The 13,384-nt window shown below is 36.6% G+C and overlaps 1 protein-coding gene and 1 pseudogene across 1 annotated transcript; one reads left to right on the top strand and one right to left on the bottom strand.

Annotated features, from left to right (window-relative positions):
* Positions 1-2,119: 2,119 nt before the first annotated feature.
* On the top strand, positions 2,120-7,458 carry LOC110763376 (U-box domain-containing protein 52-like). Its single transcript, XM_088250526.1, has 8 exons — positions 2,120-2,365; positions 2,982-3,103; positions 3,211-3,329; positions 3,954-4,102; positions 4,253-4,354; positions 4,557-4,982; positions 6,484-7,242; positions 7,387-7,458. The coding sequence occupies exons 1-8, from the start codon at positions 2,120-2,122 to the stop codon at positions 7,456-7,458; spliced, it is 1,995 nt and encodes a 664-aa protein (XP_088106652.1).
* An 843-nt stretch (positions 7,459-8,301) lies between these two features.
* Positions 8,302-9,063, bottom strand: LOC148295571 (secreted RxLR effector protein 161 pseudogene; annotated as a pseudogene).
* Positions 9,064-13,384: the final 4,321 nt, after the last annotated feature.

Raw genomic sequence — 13,384 nt, 5'->3', positions numbered from 1 at the left:
TACGAGCATACAAGGTAAGAAATTAATACAAACATCCGATTGAGTAATGATAAGGTATACCACATTTTTATATCATAATTTTTTTTTACACTTAAAACAATCAGCCAAGGGCCCAAACCGCTCATCAAATCCCAAAACTAGAAATTTGTACAGTTTCTGTTTCTGGTTTCGGGAAAACCATTATGGCCGTCCCTCTCACCTTCCTGATCAATTTGCATCAAAGTATGGGACCCACGTACCTTTCAATCAGGACATCCTGGGTAACCTTTCCGTAACAGATGTCATCTAGTCTGTGTCGGGGAGATAAAGGTTGGTACAAATGCAGCTTTAGCTTTAGCTTTCTCATCAATTTGATTAGTGTAATACATAATGACAAAGTGATCATGGAGTTTTTCTTGGGTAGTGGTTGGTACTCAGAAGTATAAGCTCTTATATTCTTGTCAATACCGGTGTAATCTGTATACATAAGTTATTTTTGCATATATGTCAAACTGTGATTCACATAAGTGAAGTGTATCTCCTTATAGGAAAGGAGGCAAATAGTATCCTTTAGGAGGGTGATTAATTGCATGCATTTAAAAGGATCATAGCATTGGGGTTAGATGTATTTACCATAAGTTGTAGGGGTTAGCCCAATTACAACCAAAGAAAAAAATTTCATAACGTGCTACATATATATTTTTTATTTTCTAGCACATCAAACCATCTTATAATTAACATGTCATCAAACTTCAAAGTTCAATAACTAATATAGTTACAATTTAAAAGACCAATAACTTCAAATTTCAATCAAACTTCAAATGAAACATCCTTACCTAGTTATTATCCAATGAAAACACCTGAAATATAAAATAAAATAACATAAAAACATATACAAGCAGACATTTTGATTCAGTTTAGGTTGGTTTGCAAAATCTCAAAATAGCAACCAAACCAAACCATTACAGTATGCTTCAGTTTTAAACCCGTTAAATTTTTTTTCTTGGTTGAAACCAAGGCAAAATGGCCATTACAGTTCAAATCGACCGATTCGGTGAATTTGGTCGGATTGATGTCCACCCCTAATAGGTTACATAGTGACGCATCACGGAACATGAACAAAGTGAAAGTGGAAAACAAGCAGGTCGAGCTCTTAACTGGGCCCAGATCATCTTGGGCCATATTAAGCTCTTCAATTGAGCTTTACTCTTGTTTACATATGTAACCCAATTAAATTTAGATGTGTTGCACTGTCTTGCCATGTCGTACTGGGTCCATTAGTTTGTTACATGCAAGTTTTTTATAAATTGTATAAGTCTCATGTTTGGGGACCTATATTTGACTCATCGGCTCTAAAATACACGCTTTCATCAACACATTCTAGGAAAATAAGTTGATATTTTATAATTTTTCTTTACTTAGCGGATAGACTATTTTAGTGATGTCTCTTATAGAAATTAATTTATACAGATAATAACACGTATATATAATTTTTTTAAAATTAAAAAATTTGGGGGAGCAAAATTTGTTAAGCTTTGCTGTCAAGAACTCTATAACCACGCAATGCAAACACTTCAAAGAAAGCGGGTATTGCTGAATTTATCAACTTACACCTTTGTTGTTTTGGCGGCACGGAAGTCACCTAATTTGGCAAGACAAAACAATAGTTACAACCATGCGCAACAATGTGCAAGTCCTCAGGATCATGCTAAAAAAATCATAACATTTTCGGGTCACATTAGTTGATCACATCATGCGACAGACGATGATGTCTATTTGAGAAACATCATAGAGAGTTCGTTATTAAAAATAAAAAAGAACTAACTCAAAATAGAGACAAAAGATAACATGGTTAGGGAAATTTGGTAAGTATTTTTTTCTTCTCTTCTCTTATGTTCAACAAAACAAACCAACTCTCTCTGGACAGGACAAAGAAGGGTTTCCCAGGCAGGCCTCTAAAATAATCAGAGAGAGAGAGAGAGAGAGAGAGAGAGAGAGAGAGGGGCATTGGAGAGAAAAAAAACTTGGAGATTATAAAACATATGATCATCTTCTTGTAAGCAGGATCTGTAAGCTGCCCACTTGGAGAGTTTAAATTAATTATATTTTACAGGAGATTAAGAGAGTTAATTAAGAATTAATGGCAAGGATTAACAGAGGGCATGGAGAGAAGAGAGAAGAGTCCGTGGCAGTGGCTATAGACAAGGACAAAGGAAGTGAAAATGCCATCAAATGGGCTGTTGATCATCTTCTCACAAGAGGCCAACCTCTCACGTTGCTGCATGTTAAGCACACATCCTCTTCTGAAGGAGCCGACAGCCAAGGTGGTGGTGCTCAAGCCCAAAGCCTGTTTCTTTCGTACCGTTCCTTTTGCTCCAAAAAGAATGTGAGTTCTAATATACTTCCTAATTATTTTCTTATGTATAATTTTATACGTCACAATTACAGAATTTCTTCGTCGACACATGTTAATTAACCTAGAATGGAAAGGAGGAATCGAAACTACGTACGCCAAATATTTGGAAGGGAAATGCCACAAGAGTTTTTATTTTTTTATTTTTTTAAGATTAAGCTCGAGAAAGATGAATTAATGGAAACTCTGGAAAATGTTTGTTGATCAACGTTCAAGTATCACATTGACTGTTTTATTTTTCAAATCTTTTGGAATTTGAGATGCGGGTTGATATAATGAGTATGAAATTCAATTTTCATGTTTGGTATGCACATTCTTCAAAATGTGATACGTCTTACACATACCCTGGATAAATGCGAAATATTATTTATGTTGTTACAAACTGTTGATGTTTTGTTTTTGTTATATGGAAAAATTAAACAAATTTTAATTCCTACGACTGCAAAAACCAAGTAATTTTATTGCAAGTCAAGCAAATCATCGCAGAAAAGAAACCAAGAGGATCTGGATCCAAAAGTAACAAAATATATATACAATGCTATTGCCTAGGGGGGCCGTCTAACACTTGTGACTGATATCTTTGAAACAGATAAAATGCAATGAAGTCGTACTCGAGGATACTGATATTCCAAAAGCAATCATCAATTACGTTGTCACTAACTCAGTTGAGATTTTGGTTCTTGGTATGCCAACAAAAAGTGGCCTTTTCAGGTGATTAATTAATTCATCATAATCATTGTAATTAGCTCCTACATTCGATCCTAATTACCTAAATTTTCCTTCTTATTTGTTTTTATATTTATTTTGTGCACCAAAAGATTCAAACTCACAGACGTTCCAAGCACAGTGTCAAAGGGGGCACCAGATTTTTGCTCTGTTTACGTGATTGGCAAGGGAAAGGTCTCGTACATGCGATGTGCTACTACTACAACACCCCAAAAATCTGCCCCACGTAATCAGATACAACACCAACCCACCCCTGTTTCTGAAACCAAATCATCAGGTATATATATATATATATATAAATGTCTTCTGTAATTCTAGCATGTGTAATTATTTCCCACCTCATGATTATTATAATATGGTTTGTTTTTCACTAATTATTACTAATTCAAGTTTAATTTCTTTGATTCATACAGCATCGGAGAGGACACAGTACTATTCAGCTCGTAGCCCGCCAGATGCTGACACTCAAATCAAGTAAGCTCTAATTCGACTCTTTTGATTACTTAGGAGAGATTCAGAGAAACAGGTTTATCCGTCATTGGGTCGATGCATTGACTCTTTTAAAAAGATAAGTAGATACTTCCCGCCCAGCATTTTGGTTGTGTGAGCAACTCTATATAATGCTGAAAAAGAGGATGTGTGAGTAAAATCATGGGAAGGGCTAACCCAATAAAAATGATGTCCAGGTCACCATTCACAAGAGGAAGAGCTTCAATGGACAAATCGTACGAGCTCTCGTCTGATACTGATATATCATTTGTGAGTAGTGGAAGGGCAAGCATCGATCACATTTCTCCTTCTTTCTATGATTTTGGTGCGGAAGTAACAATGCCCTCTCGGCATTCAATTGGTTCAGAAATGGAGAGCAGAAGCTCCACATCATCATACTCAAGAAACAGGCTTTTTGATATGGGGTCTCCACAATACGAAATCTCATCGTACTCGATTGAAAGTGGAAAATCATCGTCATCATCACAGAACATGGTAAGATAATTTCCCAGCATGGGAAACTTGTAATTTGCAAGCACACCACCAACGATAAACTTTTTTTCTCAAAAAAAAAAAAAAAAAAAAAAAAAAAAAGCTAATATAGTTCAGAGTGTTGACACTTGCTTTGCCTTGGCAATAATAAAGGATGATGTAGAAGCTGAGATGAGGAGGCTCAAGCTAGAGCTCAAGCAAACAATGGAGATGTACAGTATGGCCTGCAAGGAAGCACTGACAGCAAAACACAAGGTATCTGATGCGAAACCTTATTTGAGGGGTAGAATTTGTTTAAGTTTCGGTGTCATCTTCTTGAATCTAGCAAGTGGTGAATGACAAACCTACATGTCCTGCAACCATACACATAACATAAAGAGAAATTCAATTTAATAAATAGAAACCTGGGGTTTTGAACACTATTTAATCACATATTCTAATGACAAAATCATCACAGGAAAGGGAACTTAACCGGTGGAAATTGGAAGATGAACAAAGGTTAGAAGCGGCACGACATGCTGAGGAAGCTGCATTGGCGCTTGTAGAGAGGGAGAAAGCCAAATGTAAGGCAGCCATCGAGGCAGCCGAAGCATCTCATAGGATTGCTGAATTGGAAGCACAAAAACGGAGGGCTGCAGAAAAGAAAGCCTTTAAAGAATCCGAAGAGAAGAAGAAGGCACTCCAATCGAGGGCATACGATCCCAGGTACAGGAAATACACAATTGAGGAGATTGAGACGGCAACAAAAGATTTCTCGCAAGCTCGCAAGATCGGGGAAGGAGGCTATGGGCCAGTTTACAGAGGTGAACTGGACCACACGCCAGTGGCAATAAAAGTTCTACGTCCAGATGCAGCTCAAGGACAGTCGCAATTCAACCAGGAGGTTTGTGACATGGAACATTATCAAACTTCTAACTACCATCTTCAAATATACAACACACTAAACAACATAACCAATTTGTTTCCAGAATGGGGACCATATTGTTTGGAAACAAAACCAATTATAAATCCTAGGATTATTTTATTACTATTGCTTGGCATTTAATTGTGCTTATACCCATAAAATTCATTTTAAATCCCCTACAACCCTTCCCTTTATTTTTCTATTTAAAATACCCATTTTTTTCAAATAATACCCGATGACTAGAATCCAACTAAGCAAGTTACCTAACATAACTTAAAATTTGATTTATTATATTATTGGATTCCAAAACTACCCCTATTTATAAGTTAATGTGCTATGGGGGGCTGGAACTAATGACACACGTTGAATTTGGAAAGATCTCCATATGGTTGTAATGGATGTAGGAATTAATTTGGAAACTTATTTGAAATTAAATATTAAATTCAACATTAACGTATTAGTAATCTATAGGTGATTATAGGTGATTATAGGTGCTTAACGTTTTGGTTTATTTAATAAAAAAATTATGTTGTTTTCCTTTTATGAATTATACGACTAGTAATCTATTTTATTATAATTTTATGAATAATAGTGTACATTCTAATTATGTTGAAAAATAATTTGATAATCTATTTATTGTTTGTTTTTTGAAAAACATTTTTTTAAATGAACCTATTTTTTCTCTAAATATTGTACCTTTTTTTTTCTCTAAATAATGTACCTTTTTTTCTCTAAATAAAGCACCTATTACTTTTTTTTATAAAAAATAATTTGATCATCTTTTTATTGTTTGTTTTATGAAAACAATTTTTTTTTTAAATGAACCTATTTTTTCTCTCCAACTAATGTACCGAAAATTTTGAAAAATATACCAATATATATATATATATATATATATATATATATATATATATACGGAAATATATTAAATTTATTTTTTAAATGAACCTATTTTTAATTTATGAAAAATATACGGAAATTTCAATTACAAAGTAACTTACCTAGTTTTTTTATTTAAATTTTTTGTGTAAATAATATACCTATATTTTTATATGTATATATTTATATTTATATTTATCATATGTACATTATTGGATATGTAATTTACTCTTTTTTTTTTGGTTTGCAATTTTAGGGGGCAATATGTTAGAGGGAATGGCAACCAAAAGAAATGGGGTGATTGATATGCTATTAATAGGGAGTTTTAATTACAAGTATGACAGTTAATGAAATACTTGGAATAAATTATAAATAAAATATGAAGTTTGATGGCAACGATGTAAAAACATAGGAATACTATGACCTCTTATATCCTACTGGTCATTTAAGTTTGAAATTGGGTTTTACACATAGATTTATAGAATGATGGGTATATGTCTAGGAAATAGAAATTATAGGGACCTATATTAGACAAGCCCTTAATTTTATTGATCATGCATTGTTGTGGATTATATATATCTGACAGTTTTTAGCGATGCAGGTTGAAGTATTGAGCTCCATACGGCATCCAAACATGGTTCTCCTCCTTGGAGCTTGCCCAGAGTATGGTTGCTTGGTTTATGAGTACATGGCTAATGGGAGCTTGGATGATTGTCTGTTCCGGCGAGGTAACACCCTAGTTATTCCTTGGCAGCTAAGGTTCCGAATTGCTGCAGAAATTGCGACAGGGCTTTTGTTTCTTCATCAAGCCAAGCCAGAACCCCTTGTACATCGTGACCTAAAACCCGGCAACATCTTGCTAGACCATAACTATGTGAGCAAGATCAGTGATGTAGGTTTGGCTAGGCTTGTGCCTCCATCAGTAGCCGACTCTGTCACTCAGTATCACATGACATCAACGGCCGGAACATTTTGCTACATCGACCCAGAGTATCAGCAAACCGGCATGCTTGGAACAAAATCTGATATTTACTCACTTGGGGTCATGCTTCTACAGCTAATAACAGCCAAGCCACCAATGGGGTTGACGCATCATGTTGAACGGGCTATTGAGATGGGGACTTTCGCTGAGATGCTTGACCCTGCAGTCCCTGATTGGCCTGTTGAGGAAGCCTTGAAGTTTGCCAAGATGTGTTTACAGTGCGCTGAAATGAGGCGAAAAGACAGACCGGATCTTGCCAAGGTTGTGCTATTTGAACTTAACAGATTGAGAGCACTGGCGGACGAGAGTTTGAATTGTGTCATGCACGGTGCTGGTGGAGTATTCTCCCCGAGACAACGCTCGAATACCTCAATACAAGTAAGATGCAAGGAACTGCATAACATCCCAAAATGTTCATGCTAGACTTACCTCTAAATCTTCACATCTTTTGTTGGTTTGTGTTTTGCTTCTTTTTTTCTTCTAAAACTCACCTTTGATTTTCTTGTTTGGCCTTCTCTTTAGGATGCCATGAGTGGACCACAATCTGGATATGATAGCCAAAGGAGCCGTTCAAGCACATCATCCTGGAAATAAGACACCATTCTCAAACTGATAAACTTTTCCTCGTTCCAATTGTCAACTATCTTGGAGCACACCATCTTATTGTCAACTTAAGTTGTTAGTAAATTTGTTACTGTAAAGTCGTAGTTCCATGAAAAGAGAGCAACTAGTAGGAAAGAAAAATAAATTGTACAATTGGAATATTTGGAGATTGAATTAATTCTTTAATTTAAACCTTTATAGTGTCATCTAGGACCATGCCGATAAAGCTTTACACTAAATTTTCCAAGCTGTTGCATTATGATTATGCTTGAACAAACCTGCATAGTTCATTAGAAATTTAAACTTGGCAGATGCTGTTCCGGCTTCATTTTGGATTGCCAAGGAACAAAATGATAGATCGATGGAACAATCAAGTGTCAAGAATGGAACAATCAAAGGGTTGGCCTTGAGAATTTTGGGGCTCAAAATGGATTTCAAAAATGGGCATGAAATAAATTTAATTTGATAAATATACCAACAAAAAAAAAGATTTTTAGGAGCAATATGTTAGAACTAAACAAGGTTATCGAAAGGCTTTGTGAATACAAAGTATGATTGCACTAGTAAACTCTGGAGAGAATTCTTATTAGACTCAAACACCCAACTTGGCTATTAAATAGCCTTACATCAAACAGGGAATAAGATAACAACCCATGATTATACAGGTCCTAAAATCGTGGTAAGTGACTAGATTAGAAACAGAAAAATAAACTTGTCCCTCAAGTAAAGGAGGGTTCTTAACACGTCTAGGAATAAACCCTAGAATAAAGGAATCCTAACCGCTAGAATCTTAACAACTTCAACATCCTCCCTTAAACTAAATACCATTGATATTCAGTTTATTCCAGGGTATTTGCAAACACCCATTAAATCTTGCAGCTTCAGAAACACTTCAAGCTTCAACAGCTTTGTCATGATGTCTGCAATCTGCTCTTGAGTAGAACATTGCAACAGCTCCACTACCCCATCTTTGACAAGGTCTCGAAGAAAATGAAACCGCACATCTATGTGCTTGCTACGACCATGCATTACCGGATTCTTTGAAAGCTTAATGGTTGAGACATTATCACAATAAACCACCGTCGGACTAGTTTGACTCAAGTTTAAACTTCTCAAAATTCTTCTTAACCATACTACTTGACACGCACTCGAAGCTGCAGCAATAAACTCTGCTTCAGTAGTGGATAGAGTAACCACTGGTTGCTTCTTCAAGGACCATGAAACTGCTCCTAAATTCATCATAAAGACATAACCTGAAGTACTTTTTCTGTGATCTTGAACACCAGCATAGTCACTGTCCATGTGGCCAATAAGTTCTTCACATCCTCCCTTCTTGTAGAATACTCCAAAACCAACAGTGCCTTTCACGTACCTTAAAATCCTTTTAGCTACCAATAAATGAGACTCAGTAGGATGCTCCATGTACCTACTGATTAGACTTACAGAAAACATAAGATTAGGACGTGTAGTTGTTAAGTACATGAGACTTCCAACCATTTGCCTATAAAGCGTGCTATCAACTCCCACTCCTCCTTCATCACGAGTAAGTTTAAATCCAGGAACCACATGATTATGCACTGAGTTGCATTGATTCATGTTAAACCTTTCCAACACTTCCTGTGCATACTTCTGTTGACTAATAAATATGCCATCCGTTGTCTGCACCACTTCAATGCCAAGGAAGTACCTCATTTTTTCGAGATCAATCATATCAAAGTCAACCATCATGGACCTTTTAAATTGCTCGAACAACAACTCATCATTCCCAGTGAATATAAGATCATCAACATAGAGACATACAATCAAAATTTAACCTTCATTGGCTATCTTGATGAACAATGTATGTTCGTGGGGACATTTATTGAAACCTTCCTTGATGAAATATGACTCTATTCGACGGTACCATGCTCGTGGAGCTTGCTTGAGTCCGTGTAGTGCCTTTTTGAGACAATATACCTTGGATTCGCTGCCCTTCTGTTCATAATCAGGTGGCTGTTCAACAAAAACTTCCTCATTAATCTCTCCATGCAGAAAATCTGATTTGATGTCGAGTTGGTAGATCTTCCAACTCTTTTGTGCAGCAAGGGAAATAACCATTCGAATTGTATCCAATCGAGCCACTGGTGCAAACACTTTAGAAAAATCCACTCCATATTGTTGACTATATCTCTTGGCAACAAGTTGAGCTTTGTACTTGTCCACCTCCTCATTTCAATTTTGTCTTGAAAACCCACTTTACTCCAATAGTCTTTCCCCCTGATGGAAAATTAGTTAATTCCCACGTATCATTCTTCTCTATGGCTTATATTTCTTGATCCATTGCTTGTTTCCACTTCTCACTCTTCACGGCATCATCATAAGTAGTGGGATCACCATTAGTAAACAAGGCTAGATGAGCCAAGTTCACGCGTTCTTCATCAGAGAGACCTTCACCGGTTTCATAATCTCTCATCCAAATTGGTGGCCTTCGAGTTCTTCCCTCTTGAGTTGCACTGCCTTCATTCGTTATATCTCCTGCTTCTAATGAATCACTACCATCAGACTCATTGTTTACCAAATCTTCATTAGCTCCAGATCCGTCTTCATCTCCTTAATCTTCTGTAACTGTTTCTTCATTAGTTTCCCATTCAAGATCAACTAAAATAGTTTGCTCATAACTGTCATCCCAATTCCATTGTGGATCTTCCTCAAAAAACACATCTCGGCTTACAATAATTTTCTGTGAAATGGGATCAAACAATCTGTAAGCCTTGGACTCTTCACTTGCCCCCAACAGTATGCATTTGAGGCTTCTATCAGGTACATGCACATGAGATAGGCATCCAAAGACTCTAAAGTGATCCACCGATGGTTTGCTCCCACTCCAAGCTTCTTCAGGTGTCTTGTTTTTCACGGCAAGGGTTGGACTTCGATTCAACACATGTACTGCCCAATTCACTGCTTCTGGCCAGAAAGTCTTTGGAATTTGCTTCTTTGACACCATGCACCGAACCATATTCATGATAGTTCGATTCTTCCTTTCAGCAACGCCGTTTTGTTGAGGAGTGTAGGCAACCGTCAACTGTTTGTGAATGCCATTCGTATTGCAAAAATTTGTGAATTCATGTGATGTGAACTCACCTCCTCGATCGATCCTCATGCCTCTTATAAATGCTTATGTTTCCTTCTCCACTCTAGCTTTATACGTTTTGAACATAGCAAAGGCTTATGATTTCTTCACCAGAAAATAAACCCAAGTTCTTCTACTGTAATCATCAATAAAAGTGATGAGATATCGCTTCTTACTATTTGAGATTGGACTTATTGGGCCACATATGTCAGCATGTATCAACTGTAGTATCTTGGAAGCTCTCCATGAAAAGACCTGCCTCGAATTCCTCAGAACCCGCAATGGATCTTGCAGTTTTTTTCGACATCAAACCGATGTCGGGCCCACTAACTAACATCATAGCCTCTTTTTTTTTCTTTTCCCAAATTAGGGAAAAGATGAACGAGACATTTTGTCGAAATTTTGGCAAAGTCTCCCTTGAAAAATGGACATTCCCAAAAAATTTCAACTTGTTAAAACACAATCATAATCATCCCAACAGCATCATACACAAGATAATAACATGCAATTCACATAATAGGCCTCCGACCTTCAAATAATTCGAAACAGAACCACCAGCAAAGCTCTTAAGTCAAATAATACATTAAACAATACAAATAATGAACTCAAACAAATTTATGATTGCCCGCTGTAATCAACCTAAAATAACTTCCCAATTTCCATCGTGCGATGTTTACCATCCAAACACAATCGCAAATAGTTTAAAGACTCGACCCAAATCGTACATCAATCCCAAAATGGGTTCCATACCTGTCTTGACCACAAACACATTTTAACAACCGTCACTTAGTCAAACTAGAAAATGCACACTCATTTAATCATGCCTCGGTTTCATTCGAGTCTCAGGACCACCGACAAAGTCTGAACCAAACTCATTAAAAACAAAAGAAGTAAGACTAGGTCCAAATGACCAAATTAAAGTTCCAGAAATAAAATTTAGTCCACAGCTGCACCTAGGTAAAACCCCAGGCTACCTACGTACCCCTTTGTAAGGGATCAAGCCACATGTAGTTCTTATTACAAAAATCACAGTTCAGATAACATACAATCATTTTTAGTAATACTAATAAGTTAATTCTAGACTTATCTTTTCCTTTTTATTTAAATCACATCATACCAAACATAATCCTTTTTAAACATTAATCTTTTCCCGACATAGTATAATAATCGTTTTTCACTCTACCCATTACTTTACTACACGTCGGAGAGTCCAATGCCACGCGTAGTAAAGTAACAGTAACCAGAGTGTCCGGATCCTTTACCACACGCTGGAATAATCCAACGCCATGTATGGTAAGGTAACTAGCATCCGAGTGAGCACCCACGCCGGAAAATCCAACGCCACATGTGATAAAGTACAACATAACCAAGTAAGCCCACACGCCGAAGAATCCAATGCCATGTGTGGGTGCAATAACCAAGGGAGGGTACTTAGCACGGTGTAATCCCATATTCACATAACCAAACAATAAAGTACCTCATCTTATATTAATCTCTTGCCCAATTATTTAATCATAGAGTGAATAACAATTCCTCAACACATATAATTGTTGTTAATATTATGTTAACTCGCAATTGTACGGGGCAATTAGTAGTATAGCAAGACAAGTACGAGGTCGTACCCACGAAGACTGAGAAGTTAAAACTAGTTATGTACTTAGATTACCAAATTCAAGAAAGTAGGAGGTTATGTCTAAAACAGAATTTAAAGCAAGTAAACAAATGTAACAAAGAGTGGTTTTAAGAGATGGAAAACAGATTTGGAGACTAGGGCATTCGAATCACCATAACAATTCAATTCTGGGTTATAAGGAGTCAAGTAACAAGTCTAATTCATATTCAAAGATTGATTCTAGCTAAAGTATGATTAGGCCATGGTGTCTGGTTCTAACCTTGTGTTCCTAATTCCCTAATTTGATCATTTGTTGTCTAACCTAAAATTAAGCATTAGGAACCCATTAAGCATAAAAGAACATTTTAAACAACCAAGCATGTATCTAATCCCTGTTGTCGAATGTCCATACATACTCTTCCTATTCATAGTTCAATTTGAATCAAAGCATGGTGTCTACTCTTGATTCAAACCAAGATAGCTAACATACAAGTTCTAATGGTGATCAATCACTCAAACAAGCATATTAACTGATAAGCATAATGAATAAGAACATGAATCATGAATCCAACTTGAAACTCCAAACTTGAAACTTATAAACCCAGAATATTCATGTTAGGTTACATCGAAGCCCTAGTTATGAAATTAGCTGCTCATAATGGAAAAGAAACTTAGATAGAAATGAGAAAACATAAGGAATGCAATAAGAGTAGAAAAACCCCTTTTCTGAAGTTCTTGTGGTGTCCAAGACTTCTTCAAGTGCTTCTCCACGTCTAATGCTTCTCCAAGAGCTTCCCCACGTCTAGAATGATGTATGACAGCTAGTAGGTGATTTGGGATGAGTTTGGGTGAGTGGTGATGGCTAAGAAAGAGGAAATTCGTAGGAAAATGGAAGGGAGGTTTTCTGGAGCTGTTTTGGTGATTTGGGGCAGTTTAGAGTATTGGGTTGATTGCTAGGGTGTATGGGGTTGATGGAAATGTATGAGGATGGTTTCTGGATGTGTTGATGGAATGATGGAAGTGTGGAGGATGGCTGGAGTGAATTTTGTAGCTTGAAGACTTCTCTATTTATAGGGCTAAGAGGGAGGAACATCATGATGAAATCCAACACCACCATTCCTCCTTTAATACAACCCATAACTCCCACTTTATCTTGTCTATGTTAGTGTGGTTGGAATCAATTCCATCCCATACTT

The sequence above is a fragment of the Prunus avium genome, chromosome 3 (genome assembly GCF_965620075.1).
Source record: "Prunus avium chromosome 3, drPruAviu1.hap1.1, whole genome shotgun sequence".
NCBI classification, from domain to species: Eukaryota; Viridiplantae; Streptophyta; class Magnoliopsida; order Rosales; family Rosaceae; genus Prunus; species Prunus avium.
The sequence above is the reverse complement of the archived record's forward strand: the minus strand, read 5'-3'. Positions and strand labels throughout refer to the sequence as shown.

What these genes read in the sequence shown, in the direction of transcription:
- LOC110763376 (XM_088250526.1), top strand. Translation starts at nt 2,120, where the DNA reads ATGGCAAGGATTAACAGAGGGCATGGAGAGAAGAGAGAAGAGTCCGTG. An exon ending in ACAAAAAGTGGCCTTTTCAG is followed by an intron (nt 3,104 to 3,210) that starts GTGATTAATTAA and finishes GTGCACCAAAAG; the next exon opens with ATTCAAACTCACAGACGTTC. An exon ending in AGTCGCAATTCAACCAGGAG is followed by an intron (nt 4,983 to 6,483) that starts GTTTGTGACATG and finishes TTAGCGATGCAG; the next exon opens with GTTGAAGTATTGAGCTCCAT.